Below are 20874 nucleotides of genomic sequence, written 5' to 3' on the forward strand. Positions count from 1 at the left end.
ATTAATGTGTTATGGGGCTGGCCTGGCCTCATATACAGAAATGTCAGTGGGTTTCTTGGTGTGGGACTTGAGGACAGCAAATCTCATTGGTCCTGCCCTTCCTCTGTAACGAGGACATTCTCACAGTCTCCTCAGACTTCCTTCTATTCTAATATTAGCTATTTACATTCAAAAAGTCAGTTGCTTGTACTGAGAGAAAGAAGCATCGCTTTAGGTATCTCAATTAATTATTCTTTCCTGGGACCAAAGGAGCAGGTTTCGTTGTTTCTCTGATGTAAAATAACTGGAGAAATGTAAGTCTACACTTCTTTCAAAAAATAACAAAAAATAACCTCTAAACATTTTACTTGCTCTCATGATTTTGTTTTTCTCTTCTAGTTCCATGTCCAAATTTATATGGCCAGCTGAATGCTTTACAGTTCACCCTGGATGAGAGAAGTATTCTTTGGCTAAATCAGTTTGTGTTGGATTTGAAACAGAGTCTTATTCAGTTCATGGCTATGTACAAGTTAAATGACAATTCAAAATCAGATGAACATGTTGATGTTAGAGTCGATGGACTTATGTTAAAGGTATGCAGTTGTTGAGGAGTTGTTCTTTTGTTCTTTGGAAGAAAATAATTTTTCTCTTCTTCTGAAAAGCTGCTAGCCAAGCAGCTTAGGGAATGAATAAATAAGCCAACAAACAACCCATGCAATAAGCAGCACTGCTCTTGATGACCGTGCAGAACATGATGGTTTGAAGACAGACATCTGTCTTCCACACTTCATCTGTGTTCTAGGTATTTTGCATTTGTACTGGAGACATGAATGGGAGTATTAACAAATTATTTAACTGTGTTAAATCAAGTTGACAGAAGAAAAAATAATTGAACACTGAAGTAAAAATCACAGAATCACAAAATCACAAGTTTGGAAAAGGCCTTTGAAGATCATCGAGTCCAACCATTCCCATCCTAAGCTAAACCATATCCCTAAGTACCTCATCAACCCTTTTTTTGAACACATCCAGGGAAGGTGACTCAACCCCCTCCCTGGGCAGCCTGTTCCAGGCTCTGACAAGTCTTTCAGTAAAAATTTTTTTTCTAATATCCAATCTAAACCTGCCCTGGCACAGCTTCATGCCATTTCCCCTTGTCCTATCTCCTGTCACCTGGCTGAAGAGACCATCACCCACCTCTCTACAACCTCCCTTCAGGTAGTTGTAGGTGGTGATAAGGTCTCCCCTCAGCCTCCTCTTCTCCAAGCTAAACAGCCCCAGCTCCCTCAGTGGCTCCTCATAGGATTTGCGCTCCAGCCCCTTCACCAGCCTGGTTGCCCTTCTCTGGACTTGCTCCAGGACCTCAATGTCCTTCTTATGGTGACGAGACCAGAACTGCACACAGTACTCAAGGTGCAGCCTCACCAAGGCCAAGTACAGGGGCACAATTACTTCCCTAGACCTACTGGCCACACTGTTTTTGACACAAGCCAGGATGCCATTGGCCTTCCTGGCCACCTGGGCACACTACTGGCTCATATTCAGCCTGCAGTCAACCAACACCCCCAGTCCTTCTCTGCCTGACAGCTCTCCAGCCAGTCTCCCCCAAGCCTGTAGCGCTGCATGGGGTTGTTATGTCCCATGTGCAGCACTCTGCACTTGGCCTTGTTAAACTTCATGCCATTGGTCTCAGCCCGTTGGTCCAGTCTGTTCAGATCGCTCTGAAAGGCCTCCCTGCCCTCAGGAAGATCAACACTTCCTCCCAGCTTAGTGTCATCTGCAAACTTAGTGAGGGAGCATTCAATCATTTCATCGAGGTCATTGATAAAGATGTTGAACAAAACTGGACCCAGGACTGAGCCCTGGGGGACGCCACTCGTGACCGGCCTCCAGCTGGATTTTGTTCCATTCACCACCACCCTTTGGGCTCATCCATCCATCCATCCAGTTTTTAACCCAGTTGAGGGTTCACCTGTCAAGGCCAGTGGCAGTCAGAATGCTGTGAGAAACTGTGTCAACGGCTTTACTGAAGTCCAGGTAGATCACATCCACAGCCTTCCCCTTGTCCATTAGGTGGGTCACCTTGTCATAGAAGGTGATGAGGTTTGTTTGACAGGGTCTACCTTTTGTAAACCCATGTTGACTAGGCCTGATCCCCTGGCCATCATGCATATGCTGCATGATAGCTCCCAAGATGACCCTTTCCATGATCTTCCCCGGGACTGAGGTCAGACTGACAGGCCTTATATCTTACCAGAGAAATAAAATACTGTAGTACTCACTGTAGTGAAAAAGCTATTTGACAAATCGGATTGAAAAGCAGAGAATTGTAATTTGGAGTTCAAAGTTGTAAGTACTTGGAACACTTAAAGAAACTTCCAGCCACGCTGTTCCTGAGTTGAAGAAATGAGGCTCTTGAGCCTTAATATAGCTGACCTAAATCTAAATCCTTCAGATAAGAAAAGCCTGAGCCTGTCATTTTTGAGGGTCCTTATGTTTTCTGTACAAATTTGGAGTTTTAGGTGCCACAGCCGCCTCCTTAAAAACAAAGGGAAACAACTAATAATCTGTGAGCCTGACCTATCCCTGTTCTGTGTTAGTATACTCGAGTTCTCATAAAATTAGTGTTACTTTCCTTTTTTGTAGGTGTCATGGCTATTGTTTTTGTTTCTTTACTTGTATACCTCCTTCACCTACATATTTATAACCAGATGAAATACGTTTCTCTTTTGCAGTTCATCATCCCATTTGAAAACAAACCTGAAATTCATAAAGATCAACCTCGTGCACTTTCCATTCAAAGTTCAGAGATGATTGCTACAAATACAAGGTGCTCACCAAACTGCAGACACTCTGACCTGGAAGCTCTGTTTCAGAACTTCAAAGACTGTGAATTTTTCAGTAGAACTTTTACCAGTTTTCCAAAGTCCCTGAAGAATTTTAATCTTTTGCATCCAATCTTCCAGAGGCATGCCCATGAACAAGATACCAAAATGCACGACGTGTATAAAGGTTATATAGTCCCCAAATTGAATAAATATGCATTAAAGATGTCTGCAGCTACTGATGTTTGGGCCTTGCATTTTTCCCAGTTTTGGATAGATTATGAAGGAACAAAAAGCGGGAAGGGCCGACCAATAAGCTTTGTGGACTCATTTCCACTTTCACTTTGGATCTGCCAGCCAGTAAGATTTGCTAAGTCACAAAAAGAGCTTTTATCACATAATCAGACAGATGTGAACATTCCAAAAAGTGAATCTAGTGATCTTGCCAATAGACTGCAACGTAAAAAGCTCCTAAAGGAATATTACAGCAGCGAGACGGAGCCCTTGGCCAATGGCATTCAAATGCCAGACGCTTCCGGAGTGCTTTCGGACAGCTCTTCCTCTGATGCAGATGTACACGTTCTGGTCCATGTCCAAAAACATGTCAGCATGCAGATCAATCATTACCAGTATCTCTTCTTGCTGTTTCTCCATGACTCTCTTGTATCGCTCCTGGAAAACTTAAGGAATGATGTAGAAGCAGTGACAGGAAAACCTGCAAAGCAAACGGATGTCTGCATCGGGATCCTGCTGAAAAGTGCCGAACTAGCCTTACTACTCCATCCAGTGACTCAGGGAAACCCTTGTAAGTCTCCAGGTGTGGAAGAAGAAAGTCCTGTGGCATCAGAGCTCTCCCCTTTGGGAAATGGAGAAGCTCTTAATACAGAGAGTAAATCAGGTGGCAATAAGATAGCGCAGGCCGGTATTACTAATTTTGATTATGTAAATGGCTGCAAACCTGTGAATGCTGAAGTTAATAAAGGCATTTTAGTAGATCCTCTTTTGTTTAAATCGGACAGTAATACAGATTTTCAGAAAGGAACATCATTTTCTGATGATGCCTCAGATAAAGGTTTGGGAGATACGAGTGAAGGAGGAAGCAGTGGGCTTTTTAGTAGAAGTGACTCTGAGGAGGTCTGTGGACCTCTAAGCGAGAAAAGTAGCTTGCATCCCAAGGATTCAGTGCCCATTTCAAATAAGAGAGAAGATTCTACTGATTTTTTCACTGATAAGGAGGATGACAAAAACATACTCTCAAATAAGTTAAATGAACAGGAAGGTACGACTGAAAGCTGTCCTAACCAAGTGACCGACTTGGAAACAGAAGCGGCCTTAGAATCTGAAGAGCTTGAAATCAACAAAGAGAAAGTGACCTCATTTAGAATGTTTGCGTCCCAGTCATCATCAAGGTATAGAAGATTTAATACTAAATCAATTCTCCTACTATTTGAAGTTACTTATCAGTCTTGTTGGCCATATCCTTTTAATAATGGTCAACACAAGTGAGCATGTAGTAGGTGAAAATTTTATGAGTATATAAAGATACCAGATATACACTATCCAACATTCAATGAAATATAAAATGTATTGCTAGTTAATTGATGTAAGCAATTTAAGTGTTGTGAAATATGTATTGAGAAAAAATATGCATGTTGCTTCTATCCTTATCTTTTTCTTGCCAAAGGATTACTGAATAATCAGATTTTTAAAATTCTGCTATATCTTGCCTCATTTATAGGCAAGTAACTTCTATGTAATTACTTTTAATTTGAAATAATGATTTCCTAATGTCTTTATATTTAAAAAGTGCAAAGCCTAAGGAACGCTGCCCGTCCAACCTCCCTGCATTCTCTGTTTCTTACAAGAACATGAAGAGAAGTCCATCACAGGTCTCTCTGGATACCATCTCTATTGATAGTATGATGCTAGAGGATCATTTGATAGAGAGTGATGGAAGTGACAGCCAAAGCTTTCTGGAGAAAGGTAAGCAAGCTTAAAATACTTGTAAGGAATACATGAAAATGCTGATTGTTACTAAAATAATACTCAAAAGGATTGTAGTTGCAACACATCCTGGGTAATTTCCAGCACTATTTCTGTTAGCTTCTCCAGTCAGTGGTACCAAATATATTCACAGCAGATCGTTTAAGGGAACACAGTAAGGTGTGCTACTTAAATAGTGCTACTTAATTAAACACTACTTAATTTTCCTCTCTTGAGGAGAGTAAAGCCATCACAGTGGTATGTTGCAAGCCTGAATGAAGCAGCGCTGTTCCCTGCTTTGCTGTTGCTTTGGTTGTAAATCTTGACAGGTTTGCACGCTGAATCAGTATTATGCTTGAAGTGGTAAAGAAGCTTTGATTTTAAAGGAGATGAAAAAGAAATGTATTTGCACTAATACTCACCATGCTGGTTACCAGGCAGGTAGATTTGGTAGTCTCCTTGCAGCTCATTCCCTACAGAGCAGTTCCTATAGCTATTGGCTCTCTAACAGCAGGCGTTGGTCCAGTTTTTCCTCATCTGTGCATCTGTTTTTGCTTCTGATCTGAGGGAGGAACTGAGTCAAATGGCAATTGTATCTATAGAGTCTAGTTTTGTGGACTTCTGTAACTGTCATGATCTAGTAGCTTTCTGGCAAAACTAATAAAAAATTTTCTAATATCAGGAAATAAAATAAGGAGACTTTATTGGGATTTCTTTTCTGATAAATTCTACTTTGAATAAAGTGTGACAGTTTCTTTCTATAGGATTCCTTTTCAGTCTAGAGCAATAATGAGAAGAGTATTCCACTTGTAAACCTGTTACATTTTTGGATTGCAGGAGTTTTCCTGCATGGGCTTATGTGGGAGTATGTCGTAAAATACACTTTCATTTTAAATAGCCTTTATATGTCTTTTTAGCTTGTTAAACAATATTTAACTGCAGGTTAAGTCTGATGACTCTCTAGTTGTCAAGGAAACACTGCTGTGGTCACTCTAATGAAAAATATGTGTATTATTTTTCTAAACATGAACCAACGTTTGATCTAACAGCAGTGTGCAGTGTTTTCGATATATGGCATGGAATCTCTAACCTTCTTTTCCTCCTGGATCAGTGCTTATATTTGGTTTGGGAGGCTGAAAAAGGCCCTGCACTGGTTTTTAAACCGTGCATGTCGAGTGCCAGTTCCGTTTTGTCACTAAATCCTGCGTTACCTGCATGGCATCTAGAACTTTGAACTCTCTGTAAGAGGAATGGATTTGGCAGTTCAGTCGTAAATATCTGTTTAATAAGCTATTCAACTCCTTTTACAAATGAGTTAATATGTGCATACAGTAACAGACACTGACTTTATTCTTAATGCAGGAGTGGTCCAGGTCATGCTATGCTAACTTTGCGTTTTTCTCTGATGTATATACGGAAGGTATTACAGCCACAAACTATCAAAGCCCATCAGAAAATGCCCATGAAGGAGGCACAGTGATTGAAAATTGTGATGGGTCATCTCCAGATGCCATGAGCGCTGCTTCGGAGAATGCCCATGAGACTAGTGAAGAAATGGTAATATTACTGAATTCCATTAGAATACATGCTTCAGTAAATTAATCCTTAAAGCAGAGCTAAAATTAATGCTTTTAGAGGTGATTTTTCAAGTAGTTTGGGGAGCTTTAGTTAGTGTGTTATGGAAGCCTGTAGACCTAGTGCACTTGTGTTAAGTACAAACAAGTGCGTAATCCAAGTTACACTGAGCGTTCTCTGTCCTTGTTATCTCCTCTGTAGCCACTGCTGATAAATGACAGTAGCCACTTAGAAATATTTTCTGACAGTTTTGCTTTAGTACATAGCAAAACTCTATTGAATATGGTATTTAGAATGAGCTTTTTAACAAGTAGAGAGAAAAGAAAGCACCGTAACGCTGACATCTCTCACGTGGAGGTGTTTCCTGAGCACTGGTAGCATTCTGTCCTATTTGCAAATAGGAGTAGAACAGGTGCTCTGCTATGTTAGATCAGAGATGCCCCTTGTCCAGTGTTGTGTCAGGACAATGTCCTGTATTTAGAGAAGGTTGTAATAATGCATGTAGAGAGAGGTTCCCTCCCTGAGACACCACGTGGGGTCTGACTGGTCTCCATCTGCCTACCTACTTATTCCGTTCTGATCTTTGCTCTAATCAATGCTTCTTAAATTACATTTTTGTATCATTTAAGGTCACGATCTGGACACCTAAGAGTCTGTGGGCCCAGAGAAAGGCAGTGAATTCAGTGAAATCTGTAGTGTACTTCCTCACGTATTTTCCTTTATTTTGATGTTAGTCTTGTACATCTACCTTTGTTTTGAAATATTTGTGGATCACCGTCATTTTATTTAAAAACAAAACAACATAAAAAAGCAGCTCACTGAAATGATTGGTTCCTTTTTCAATAAATTTTCAATCATCTGTACATCTAGGCAATATGGAAAAAAAAGCCTTCATTCAGCTTGTTATGCAGATGTATGTTGGCATATTTTTTTCTACTTATAGAATATTACTAAAAAATCATTAGAAAAATGAACCCCAAATAATAGCAATGATGGTGGATGTGTATCTTGTGAACCCAAAGCTGTAGTTTGAAACTGTCTGCTGCTTTTTTTTCTTTTTTTTTTTTTGACAGATGCTGCAATCTGATAAATAGAGAAAAAATGCTGAGTACAGTGCAGATAGCCAAAGTTTAGTACTCTGTCCTCATTCTTTAACCTGCTCTGATTCAGCACTGCAAATGCTTGGCTGTGCTGATGGTCAGCATGAAGTTAAATGCAGACATGGAAAATTTCAGGTGTCACTTAGGTCATATGCAGCTTTGTCAGAGCGGGGAAAGTCTGTCTCATTTTCATAAGTTTTATGGCCAATTCTGAGTCAGTTTTAGTGGGTTATAAATCAAGAATCTGTCTTTGGACAGACCATAGAGTAAACCATTGTTGAAAAGAAGAAGAAATGAGAAAACTGCTTTTTCTGTGAGCAAGGGTTATGGATACAAAGTTTCTTTTCCTTTTGTGGAGGAAAATGTTTAGGCAGAAATTAAGTAACAGTGACCACTCATAAACTCATACTGTTTTGCCTTTTGTTGGCAGATGTCTGTTGTGGTTTTCCAAATATTTGGTGTTAACGGTGAGATTGACATCAGAGGTGAAGACACAGAAATATGCCTACAGGTCAACCAAGTGATACCCAATCAACTGGGAAACATCAGTGTTCGGCACTATCTTTGCAACAGAACCGTTGGTAAGAACTAACATTGAGAACTCAGTGTTGTGAAATCGGAGGTAGAAACATTTGTTCTAAGTAAATAAAAGCCCCATTATTATCCTTAAAGCACAAAACCAGTTTTAATGTTAGGACAGTGGCACCCCTTTTGTGCTGGTGTAGAGTACCTGCTCTGATTCCTTTCCCAGTTGCCATACATTGAAAGGAAGGAATTAAAAATGGAAATTTTTAATTTATAGCCTGGGTAAAAAATTCATTGCATTGAATTCTGGTCATTAGTTTGCTTTTTTTTTAATCAAATAAGTTGCATTATGTTATGTAATTCCATTGCGTTTTGTGAAGATGGAACTCTCTTGCTGCTCTAACAATACTTTGCTTAAACGTACCTTGGTTTGAAAGGCTGTTTCTTTTCTTCAAGATCTATTTCTCTGGATTTAGTCAGCACCCACATTTTAAGCAGATTTATAATCTCTGTGGTTTAAGGAAAGTTAAACATTGACTCTGTGTCAGTAAAAAGAGCTCTGTCAGCCTTTAAAAAAAAAAAAAAGCTTGATAAGAACACTGGATGTTGTTTCATGCCAGATAGTTGCACAACTAGATCAACCAGTGTATTGCTGGAGCTGTTCTTGGGCATGAGTACACGTACAGTCTCTGCCAGGAAACCTAGTTCACATGCTGTGAGGTTTTCTTTTCTTGGCGTGATGTATCAGTGTGCCACTTCATGTCACAGTCTGCTTTGCTCCCCTCTGCCAGCCCTCCACATGGATTGCTGGATGCTGTAGGGTTTTTTGGGGCAGATCCCTGACACACCTGCTTCTTTCTTCTGGTTCATCTCCTTTCCCAGGAAACAGCCATAGCAGCTGTTGGTTGCCATTTATTTCCAGCCTTACAGCAGCATGGATTTTCTTCAGGAGGTTGTGCTTGATGGTATGGCTTCTCATGCCCTAGATGAGGAACCCATTTACTGGTAAGCTGAGCAGTTGCCAGCAGCTGCTGCCTGAGCAGCTGTTGCACGATGTTGCAGTTGCATTCAGACATCTGAAGGCAGAGGGAAGTCCATCAGGGAAGGCTCACAGCTGACCTTCAGTTACAGCAGGCAAACTGAATTCTGGTTATCTGTCATATCCTCTGTAAAAGCAAGAGGGAGTAAATAGTCAGAACATGCCCCCTTCCTGCTCTCACGTGGATCTAAAATTAGAACCTGCATCCTCTGTTTCAGCTGATTGAGAGGCTTGTGCACTGGCTGATTATTTTATGGAGAGAAGGTTATAATGTGATTGGAATCTCCAAATACTTCTACTTCCTATCTCTTCAGTTCTCCTTCTGGTGGGTGGGCAGGCCGACAACAAGTTTGGTCCCTCCCATCCTGTGATGTGCATCTTTTCTTCTCTCCACTGTAGGGCTGAGCTTTCTGTACTGCATCAGGAGTCTTCCGCAGCCACCGATGCTCCACATCTCCTACATTTATTCCAATAGAAGAACCAAGGGAGAAAACAGTTTAAAAATAAAAATAAAATCCAGAGGATCAAGGTTGGGAAGAAGCTTGAGAATTAGATCAAAAGAAGCAATTTAGATGAGCTAACAGTAACAAAATCCAACTAAAAGAACCAGTGGGCACAAGTGTAAGCAAATATCCCAATTAAAATACACCTCCCCAAGACCTTCAATAAAACGTACTCAAGTGCTGAATTAAGTTGTAGCCAGTAAGCTGGGGAACTATGCAAAGCATTTAAAACCTACAGTACTCTTAGTGCAGTAGGTGTAGAAAGGGAAGAGTATGCCTAGTAGCTGGAGTAAGTTTGAGAGCAATGTGGCTTCTGTGCGTTTCCCTGCATGGCTGGCTGCAGGACATTGCCTGTATCAGATCTTGTCTGGCAGTAATAACAGAAGGAGGGGCTGGAGCATGGCAGAGGTACTCTGGGAAGAACAGTGCTTTTACTGAGACCAAGTCATGCTTGGAGAAGAAGGGAAGAGCAGTTCATAGCAGTTTCCAAAATGGTTCAATGCATTTTCTACTCTGTCCACTCTTGACTGTGCCCTTTCAAGGTATCTGCAAGATAACCGCAGTCAACTTCATGACTGAGACTCAATGTGTGGTCTTCTGCTCTTTTTCTACATTTCACTGGATTCTTCCAGCTATAAGACAGGCACTGTTTCCTGGTCCAGAAATACTTAGGGCACACACTGCTTATTGCTCTCTCTGTGGGAAGAATATAGATCCTTGAGAGAAACAGTTTCCCAAACCAGTTGTAGAGACTCATCGGACCACATGGTTATTGTTCTCCTATCTGGAGAGTTGCCCTTCCTCTCAAAAACTGTCAATAGCTAATTCTCCTCTGTCTGGACTAGAGCCACAAAAGGTATTTGCAGTGTGCTTTTTTTGTTGGTTTTGGGGTTTTTAGGTTTGGGGGTTGTATTTTTGGGGGGGGGGGGGGGAGAAATGTGAGATCTTGAATTTCTTAAACATTGGAAGGATTCAAGGATGGGGTCATGACTGTTAGTGTTGTGGAAACCTCTGTTCACAGAGGTAGCAAAGGGAGATGTTCTAGTTCACAGCAGAAGCTGAAGATTCTCATGTTCACTTACAGCTTTTCCCAATGGTCTCTGTCAACACAGACTGATGATACATTCATCTACCCTGACTCTACTGCCAATAGTTATGTGCATATGTCTTGACACTACTGCTGCGCCAGGTCACCTATGAGATCTGGGCACTGTACAGAAAGGGGAACCCAATTAATCTGCAGATAGGAAAGCAAACTAATTAATATGCCAGGCTGCTGTAGCTCCAGGCAATGTCTGTTGCATGCTGTACTGAAACTTGGAATTACAGCTTTCAGACCTGTGCTCTGTTCAGACTGGGGCAGTATTGCTTGAATAAATTTATGCTGTATGCTTATCTGCACTTGGTCTAAAACAGTTGACTAGCCTGCACGTTCTCTGGGATGAATATAGACAGTTAATTTTCCTTCTCACCCCTCCTCTTACCCCACTTGTTTTTTTCTTTTGAAAATAGAGATATACAAAACAGACACTGATACAGTTCCTCCTGATTGCTCAAAACTTCCTACTCAGTACTATCCCGGAGCTGCTTTCCTAGAGCTGGCATGTTTAATTGTAGTTGATATCATCTACATCTGGTTCCCTTAGTTTGGTTCCCTCTTGGAGAAAGCACATTGTACAGGAATGTAGTAGGTGTTTAACTTTTTCTAGGCACCGTATCAGCATCCTCACTAGAGATGTGGTCCACTTCCCCAGCTGTTAGGAACCTGGAACAAAGCCAGTTTTGCACCAGTGTCCTTTATCTTCTTGTTAGGTTACCATTACGCCCTTTATAAGCCACTGTTGAATGTACCAGAGGCATCTCATCTGTAACTTTGAAAAGTAATACATCACAGATTGCTTAAGAGGAATGAAACAGGTAATGTTCCCCTACTAATACTTCCCAAGAGCAATCAGGAATTCCTCCTGGGGCCAGCAGAGAAGAACTTGCTGTGACCGATAACCAGCCATCTCTGGGGCTTGACTGCGTCCGTCTCTGGCCAGTGACAAGGCCTGTGCAACCAGGGAAAATCTGTATCTATCTGTAAAGAGAGCTTATGCTCTATGATCCTACTTTGATAAGGCTTTGAGGATCTGGAGATACTGATCTTGGGGACAAGAGTCAGGGAGAATGCAAAAGGGAGAGACAGAGAGAGAGATGTGATCAGCAGGGACACCTTGGACTTCTAACCAAGCCCAAGTGCCCTGTAAAGCAGCTGCTTTAATTTCAGAAGGAGCACTAACTCTGAAGTATGCCCTTCCTTTATGTGAAGGCACCCAGTGGAGGTTTTACTGAAGAGAAGCAATGTAGCTTGCAGCCCACCAGCGGGCTGTTTTCCTTCTGCAGGACATGTCAGGTTATTCAGAGCAGGTGGTCTCTGAACTGGAGAGGTAAAGCATGCTGCATCTGTTTCAGCACGTGGTATTACTTAACGTTAACATACACGGTGAAGAAGCCACCACAGAGGAAGCCTGAACTCCACATGATCACAGGGTAATTGAGGGTAGAGGAGTGGAGGCAATGCCAAGACATCTCTAATCAAATCTTGTTCTCAAAGCAGGGTCATCTCTGAAATCGGGATGGGTTGCTCAGGGCTTTATCCCATTGGGTCCTGGAAAGGACCTCCAAGGGCAGGGACTGCCCAACCTCTCTAGGAAGCCTGCACTGCTGCTTAATTTTCCTCATTTCTTACATTCAGTTTGAACCTCTCTTGTTGCAATTTAAGCTGTTGTCTCTCAATCTTCTGATGAGCACCACCAAGAAGCCTTGCTCTGTCTTTACAACCTCCTGTAGGTATTGGAAGGCTGAGACTAGATTTCCTGCACACCTTCTCTGCTGTTTTCTGGTAACTGCACAGGTCTGCACATGCAGAAACCCAGAAGGGGAGATTACAATAAACGGTATGCCAGTAATACTGTGCCAAGAATAGTATTAAAGAAAGAAAATTAGAAAAGGGATGTCTTACTTAATCTTTAAATTTAACTTAATCCACTTCTTTTTTCCAGTTTGGAAGTTGGTCTTTCCTGAGGGAACCATGAAGTTTTGTTTTGGTTTATTTCTCTCAAATTTTTTTAACAGTTAGATGCTCTTCTAGTATAAATTTGACATAATTAAGTTGATTTTATTTGACTGACTTTGATTTCAGCAATCTTCCAAGTGTCAGTGTTTGCTTCTTAATGTAATTACTGGGAAGTACTGGAAATATGCTTTTTTGTCATACAGATAATTCCTGTAGGTCACTGACCAGATGACTTGAGAATTATTTCTGGTGGTGAACCCTCTTTTTTGTACAACAAATGGATACTGACAAGTAGCTGCCTACCTTCCCACCATCACACACCCCCTCCCCCCAAAAAACATCGGATTACCTTAAATATTTTACTTATTTTTAGAACTGCTAAGTTGAATGTTGCTATTGTCCTTGTGAAAGATACTGAAAGTAAAAAGAAACTGCTAGAGGTTTTTTTCCAAGTTCGAATCTACTGCCACCCACATAATGGAAGCACCATGTGGTCATGTTCTCTGTCTTACTGCAACGCTGCTTATGTTCCTGAGTGTTAGCAAGTAAGTTCCCAAAGCAGGAAAATCATAGAATCACAGAATCTTAGGGGTTGATAGGGACCTTGAGAGATCATCGGGTCCAACCCCCCTGCCAAAGCAGCTCCCTAGCTCATACTGCACAGGGAGGCGTCCAGAGGGGTCTTGAATATCTCCAGAGAAGCAGACCCCACCACCCCCCCGGGCAGCCTGTCCCAGGGCTCTGTCACCCTCACTGTGAAAAAGTTCTTCCACGTGTTGGTGTGGAACTTCCTGTGCTCCAAGTTGAGGCCATTGCCCCTTGTCCTATCCCCACAGACCACTGAAAAGGGGCTGGCCATTCCCCCCCTGCATCCCATGCTTAACATATTCATAAACATTAATAAGGTTCCACCTTAGTCTTCTTTTCTCAAGACTGAAAAGTCCCAACTTACTCAGCCTTTCCTCACAGGGGAGATGCTCCAGGCCCTTAATCATCTTTGTAGCCCTTCTCTGGACTCCCTCCAGGAGATCCCTGTCTGGTTTATACCAGGGAGCCCAGAACTGGACACAATATTCCAGGTGGGGCCTGACCAGGGCAGAGTAGAGGGGGAGGATCACCTCCTTTGACCTGCTGGGCACACTCCTCCTGATGCACCCCAGGATCCCATTGGCTCTCTTAGCCACCAGGGCACACTGCTGGCTCATGGCTATTACCAAGAGGATACCTGCTTTCCTGAGAGAGTGGACTGACCTAAATGGTTTTATACTGAAATAAAATTGAAGGGGTTAGTAGAGAAGTATGCACAAGAGCTGTGCATCATCAAGACATTGAGGAAACAGAATTTTTTTGGTATGCAGTGATACTTCTGTATCGTCTTTTCCTGTTGTCACAGCGAGGTACTAGTCCTTGTATATACTGTTTATTTCTCTTTAGGACTTTGCAGTGATGTGCTTAGGAATTTGCTCTGAAGTTCTGTATTTGCAACACTGTAATTCATTAATACTTCTAATGTACTTTTGGAAAATCAGTTGGACAATAGAGGTAGAAGTAATTGCATCATAACTGGGTTTTTTGGTACATGGCAAAATTTTTCATGCAAATTTATTTTCCTTTTGCAACAGGTTCTGACTGTAAATCTGTGGCTGGACCAGTTAATTCATCACCTGAGATTAGTTTGAGATGGGAAAGTGGGCCGAGTGCTGTCAGACATTCTCTGCTGGCTGTAAAGAACGGTTTTCTTCAGTGTCACGTGGAGAACTTCAGCGCGGAGTTTCTAACGTCTTCCCTCACAAACATACAGCACTTTCTGGAAGATGAAACTGTCGCAGAAGTGATGCCCATGAAGATAAAAGTTTCTAATGCCAGGGTTAATTTAAAAGTATGTTAACAATGAGCTGTTTGGCTGCTCTAAAGGAATTGTGTTCTTTCTTTGATGATAAACCGCTAATCTAGACGCAGTTCACTTCAAAGAAACTGCTATCCTACTCTGGAAGGTCATTAGATAACACTAAAACAATTTAAAAATACATAGATTTGCTTAGCTCTGTGGTATGACTAGAGAGGAATTCTCTGTGTGACCAAGCTATTTATATAGGTTAATATTTTACACTTTTTGCCTGCTCTCCCAGTCCCTTTTGTAGCCTGACAGCATCAGGGGGTTTATAGGTAAGCTATACCAAGATTCTAGAGGCACAATGTTGGTTTTTCTGGATGGACTTTTTTTGTTTAGCGTAACAATGGTTTTCTGATTAGAAGCCACAGCTTTTAGAGGTGAATTCTCTCTTCTACTTATAGGATGGTTGTTGCGGTGAAAGTTCAACAGAAAAGGAGGAAAAAATATTATGGGAATTCCAGCTCAAATCTTTTAAATACTGTTTCTGGGATCACAGATTTCGTGTTCCAAAACCAGATTCTAAATAATACAAGTTTTTCTCACCACCAAAGCTTAAATTATTACATTAAGAGGACAATGCTTTGCTCAGGTCTCCTAGGGGATTTTCTTTGAGCCATTTAAAGGAGATGGTGAGTTCTGTGCTCTGCAACCATTGAATATAAAGTTAAGGACACTTGTTTGGGGAGGGGGAACAATAGGAAAAATAAACATACCTGTAACATTGCTTTGGAAGTTAATAGTCACCCCTATCAACTTTGAACAAAGGTGAAGACTGGAAGAGCAGCTCCATTTCTGCATCTGGAGCTGAAGCCTTGATTCTGCTAAGATCATTCTTGTCCAGAAGGGCAGTTGTTACCACTACGGTGTGTCAGTATTGCCTCCCTCTGTGACACAGCTTTCCCATCCCCTGAGGATCCGTTAGGGCTGTTTCTGCGACAGGAGTAGCACAAGCACTTTCTGTAGGAGCCGTGGATCTGTCCCTCAGACTTCAGTGTATCACAACTGTGAGTGCCCACATGTGAAACAGAAAGCCTTCACGTATGGCCGTGTGATTTTAAACCCCAAATTGTGCCGGCTTATTGGCAAGAAGGCAGGCTTAAGCAATGTGTCCTTGAGAAAGCTGCTGTTTGAGGTGGGGAATACACAGTGAGGAGCTGTCAGTAGGTCTGCTTGGCAGCAAAGGCATGGAGGTGTTTGCTCAGTAGTGCACACGAGTCACAGGGAAGTTACTCCTGCTGGTGGACGGACTGCAAAGCTGACATAGGGATGGTTCATTTCTGTGGAGTTCTGAGGTGATAAGAGCAGAGGACGTGGTTCAGATTTATACTGTGTTGCCTATTCAAAGCAGTGTTTTCTTCTGTTTCTTCTGCAAGGGAAGAAACATGTTGGGGGGGAGAATTTAAGAAAAAGGGCATTTTATTTTTTCTCCTGCAATCTCAGCACTGTTTCAAGAAACTTTGGCAGTTATACTTCAACAGCTTTCTTGCTGCGTGCTTAATGTTGATATGTATAGTTTCTGATTATGCTGACTGTGTTAAATCTGCTTGACAGGGATAGTGAACTATAAAGACTTCCATGGGAGACCCCAAAAAAGTAATTTGTGAAGTTTCTCTTCTGTTGGGTACAGTAATATAACTGAACTGCAGCTGGTGTAATCCCACACTAAATTCTAGAAAAACAAAATCCGCTCAGGAACGGTAGCTGTACCCGTTCAGTCTTTAAATAGTTCAAGGGAAAATCAGATACTATATGGTGCAGGCTTCTTATCTCTGACTCTTGAGAGTTCCTGAGCTAAAGAACATCTTGAGTTGGGATATAATCTTATTGAGATGTCTGTAAAAAGACTTTGAAGTATTTTAGTCAGACTGCATATATTGAGTTCAGCAGACTTACTCCAGAGATAAATCTGGGCCTTTAATATGATCCCTGGGAAAAAAAAAAAAAAAAAAGTGGAGCAAAAGTTTAATGGAGAACCCATTGGAAAATGCTACTCTGAAATATTTCCTTTCAAGTTTCATAAAATCTACTTATGTTTAAGTGAACATTTTAACTATTTTTATTTCCTGGTAAACTCATTTTGAAATACTTGTATTTTTTAGGATGACAGTCCACGTGAAAATCTCAAGGCTTCTGAGCTGGTACCAATAAAACTACATATTGACATCCTCTGGATAGAACGAAATGATGATGGCTCTTTTCTCATTAGAGGTTTGTGTGTTCCTGCACCTTGACAGCTCAATATTATAATCTGATTATCATTATTAATAGTGAGTGTTTTCCTTTGGGCAGACATGTGGCTAATAATGAAAAGATAAGTGATGATAATTTATGTAAGTTGTGGTGCCATGTACCCTAATTCTAAGTGTAGTCATGCTACAATTCAAAATTATCTTTTTGAATAGTGTATTGCCTGTGATGATAACCCACAGCTGCATCGATCAGAGAGAAATAAAAATATGCATATAACTTGATCAGGTTAGGCTTCATCAGTGCACATCACTTCCTCATGTGTGGTGGTTTAGCCCTGGCTGGAGGCCAGACGCCCACTAAAGCTGGTCTATCACTCCCCTTTCCAGCTGTACAGGGGACAAAATAGATATTGAGAGGCTCAGGAGTTGAGATAAGGACAGGGAGAGATCAGTCATGAACCACAGAATGTATCTCAGTCTCTCAGGCCCAGACTGCTCCAGCCTGGCCCCCCACAGAGTAGCAAGTCCCCCCCCAGCAAACCTGCTCCAGCGTGGATCTCTCTCTCACTCATCTCTGACTCTATCACTCTCCACGGGCTGCAAGTGCTGACCGGGGCTTAATGCAACACAGGTCACAGCATCTTCTCTATGTCTCCACCTGCTCCATCCAGCGTGGGGCCTCTCCCCAGGCTGCAGGTGGGATCTCGGCCTTTTCCATGGGCTGTGGGGCAACACCCACTCCACCATGGGTTTCTCCACAGGCTGCAGGGGCATCTTTCTCTCTGGCACCTGGGCACCTCCTCTCCCCCCTTCACCAGCCTTGGTGTCCACACAGCTCGTTACATCTTCTCGCTGCCTTCTCCAGTGGCAAAATGTGTCTGCCTGTGGGGTTTTTTCTCCTACATGTGATTCACAGAGGTGCTATAAACACTGCTGATGGGCTCAGCCTTGGTCAGCAATGACTCTGGCCTTTGCTCTCTAGGGCCTACAGAGAGCTTCTAGCTTCATTAGGTCAAGCTGCTCAATGTCCTGCCCAGTCAAGTTCTGAGCACCAAAAAGGTGATACTACAACCTGACCTAAATAATCTGTCCCAGTATTTGACCACCTTTGTGGTTAATTTTTTTTTGGTGATGTCTAATTGGAATATGCTTTGTTGCAGCTTCTGTCTATTGCCTCCTGTCCTGCCACCTCAAGACAGAGGTGCTTGAGCAAGCACCTGAAGGAAGTCTGGTCCATCTTCTCTGTAACCTTATACTCTGTTGGCAAAGGTGGCGTTAAGATCACCCTTCTCATCTTCACATTTGACAGTCTGAGTCTCCCTGAGCCCTTCATTTGTGCATCATGTGCTACTGGCTACAGTTATCTTAGTGGTTCTCTGCTGCTGGCATTTTTCTTACACCAGGGAATCCAAAATTGGATCCAGTATTCCTGACGTGGTCTCACTGGTGCTGAGTATAGGGGAATAATAACTTCCCCTCACCTTGCTAGCTGTGCACTTGATAGTACCAGCCTGCACGTGCCTGGTCTTTGCTGTCAGAGTTCACTGCTGACTGCCAATAAGTCATCTTGTTGACTAAAGTGTATAGGTCACTTCTCCAGCACTGCTTTCTGTCCTGTCTGGCCCCAGCCTGTGTCAGAGCAAGAGGTTATTTGCTCCCAGCTGCAGGACTTCACACTGGCTTCAGCTGAATGTTATGTGCCTCCAGTCAGCCTGTTTCTCAGCCTGCCCAGGATCCTCTGAGCAGCCTTGCCCCTCAATCTTCAAACACCCTTTCACTCAGACCCCAAATCCTTTATTCCAGCAATGTGTTGTGTGACTTGAGGAAGAGGAGGCTGCAGGGTGATCTTAGTCCCCCTTTGCCAACCTAATGGGCGCATATAGCAAAGATGCCCTGGACTTCTCTGAGGTACACAGTGGCATGGTTTGCTTGTATTTTAATTTCTTCATGTTACCTGACACGTTGTTGGGGTGTTTAAAGATGCCCAATGCATTTTAGTCATCTTTTCATACTCTACACATCAGCAGAAATAGTAGCTTCTTTTGGCTCATGTTTTTTCCCCTTTTTGCTGAAGTGCTTTGATCCCTGTTCTTGCCGTGGATCGCTCAGGTACAGCGACTGCAGAGGCACAGGTCAAATGCTATCTGCACAGCACTGTGTGCCCGCAGCGCCACGTTTCTGAGTCCTCATCTGTGTGTGGTGCAGGGAGGGGTAATGAACAGAAAACTCTGGTTTAGAAGAAAATGTTAGAAAAAGAAAAAAATCAAACTACAACTCAGAATATTTTAAGAAGAATTTTAAGAACGATGGCCCTCATTTCTTCCCTCGGGGTAGAGCAGTATGTTTTAATAGCTGTTACAGTGCACTTCAGTTATAAATGCTGGAAAGTCTCCTTAATGCCAAATCACTTTATTTTATAATTTAAAAACTTGATCCTGCAGGTTCATCTGACTGTGTCTTCAAATGTAAATGCAGTTTTCAGAGCTGATTTGGATCTGGTGACAGCGTATTAATAGCAATATTAATAGTTTGCAAACTTCTAATTGTCCAGAATGCATGTTCTGTGGTGGTAATGCTGGTCAGTATAAAAATGTGAATAGTTTTCTTCAAGCTGGAAGCTACATATTGCTTCCTCTCATGCTTCCTTTCCTTTCTCTCTTCCTCCAAAAAGGTACATGACATTTAATTTAATTTGATTTTTAGGAAGTAAATATAAATGTACTTAATATTAGTAATATATTTGTTTAGATGGTTTTAATTTTTTGCTGATGAGAATCAAACTTTAAAAAAAAAAAAAAAAAACAGACAAAAGCCCCCTAAGCACTGCTCATAAGTATCTTCCTGTCATGCAGACAGTCAGAGAGTGAACGATGTGTCAAAGATGAGGAGTTCAGGTGGTGCGTTGCAGCAAGCGTCTGGACCTGTTGGACAGAAAACACAGGACCAAGCCACGCAGACAGCTTTGGAGATTCCCACACCTTCCAAGTCAGGCAGGGATTCAGCTGACCTCCTTAAAAATGAGGTATTAAGAATTCCTTTTGACTCCTCCTTTCCCTCCCCCCAGTTATGTTCCAATCACCACTCATAACTGTTACGTTATCTGGGGGTGGGCTCAGGGGTTACTCAGGTTCATCAGTTTGAGACGGGAAGTACGAATTACAGATATTATCCTGTGGGTCACTACTGAGGCACGCAAAATAAATGTAATGCTGCTTTCTACATAGGGTAATAATACATTGCAGACTAATTCCCCTCGTCTATATCTGATGGAGTTTTATGAGGGAGCAAGTCCCTTCTTTTCCCAGTCTCCCTCATCCCTGTACAACGCAACTGCCGAAGACAAAGGACTAGACTGTTAAGGCAGGCCCTTAGTGCTCTGTCAATCACACCTGGATTTTTAATTGATGACTACAGAAGCCACGCATCAGTTTGGCTGAGTTCTTCCCCAGTGGGTAAGAATCCCTTCTGAGAGCTCAGAACCTGGTGTCATTTCCACTCTGCTCCAGAATGGAAATGGCATAGCTGAGGCCTCTGGTTACTTGCCTTGGAACTCAGTGCACTGACATTGTCTGTGTTCTGTGCTCACTGGCTGGGAATCGGGTCACAGTTGTCTCAGCCCAAACATCAGGTGTTCTAGAAGTTACTGTAATGGAAATAAGTTGTGGGTGTGCAGGAACACTGACGCTGCTGTCTTCCAACCCCATCGTTTCAGCTCATTGAAGAAAACGAATGTCTCAAACAGGAACTAGCCAAAGCCAAAATGGCTCTTGCTGAGGCCCAGATGGAAAAAGATGCCCTGCTCCATCGTATAAGGAAGATGAATGTTGAGCATCAGTAGGACAGTGTTCTGTCGGTGTGAGGCATCGTCAGCAGAACTTCAGAAGGTGACAGTGGCATCTAAAATACCTTTTGTCATTCTCTGGAGGACATGTGGGTTTTGGTTTTTTTTTTGTCACAGACAGTTTTCTCATTACAAACAAAATGTTTGTGAACTGGTTACCATTCCAAAATTGTCATTAAATGTTGTCACTTTTTTCAGCCCATTTTAAACTGAAATGACTTTGGAAAAATCAGTTTTTACTGTACTTTATTAATTTACTGAAGAAAAAAATCATATCACCTACTTTTAATATTATCAAAGGAGGTGTTATTTTTAAAATGTTTTCTGAAAAGTGGGTGGCTCAGCGATGAAAGGAGGTGCCTG

The 20874-nt window shown here is 42.0% G+C and overlaps 1 protein-coding gene across 2 annotated transcripts in view; it reads left to right on the forward strand.

Moving 5' to 3' along the window:
- BLTP3B (bridge-like lipid transfer protein family member 3B) overlaps window positions 1-20657 on the forward strand; it is a gene marked incomplete at its 5' end in the record, with an annotated part of 59316 nt that extends 38659 nt beyond the window's left edge. Inside the window, 9 exons of one of the 2 annotated variants that reach the window (XM_084268309.1) lie at window positions 379-572; window positions 2715-4213; window positions 4612-4787; window positions 6208-6344; window positions 7893-8043; window positions 14210-14466; window positions 16581-16693; window positions 19527-19692; window positions 20383-20657. In XM_084268309.1, coding sequence (XP_084124435.1) covers window positions 379-572; window positions 2715-4213; window positions 4612-4787; window positions 6208-6344; window positions 7893-8043; window positions 14210-14466; window positions 16581-16693; window positions 19527-19692; window positions 20383-20508 — 2819 coding nt within the window. In that variant the 3' untranslated portion in view covers window positions 20509-20657. Of the gene's footprint in view, window positions 1-378; window positions 573-2714; window positions 4214-4611; window positions 4788-6207; window positions 6345-7892; window positions 8044-14209; window positions 14467-16580; window positions 16694-19522; window positions 19693-20382 lie in introns of both variants that reach the window. The other variant, XM_084268308.1, reaches the window with a different exon arrangement.
- Between the last annotated feature and the right edge of the window lie 217 nt (window positions 20658-20874).

Source organism: Gallinula chloropus, assembly GCF_964237585.1.
Source record: "Gallinula chloropus genome assembly, chromosome: 1".
In the NCBI taxonomy this organism is placed as follows: Eukaryota; Metazoa; Chordata; class Aves; order Gruiformes; family Rallidae; genus Gallinula; species Gallinula chloropus.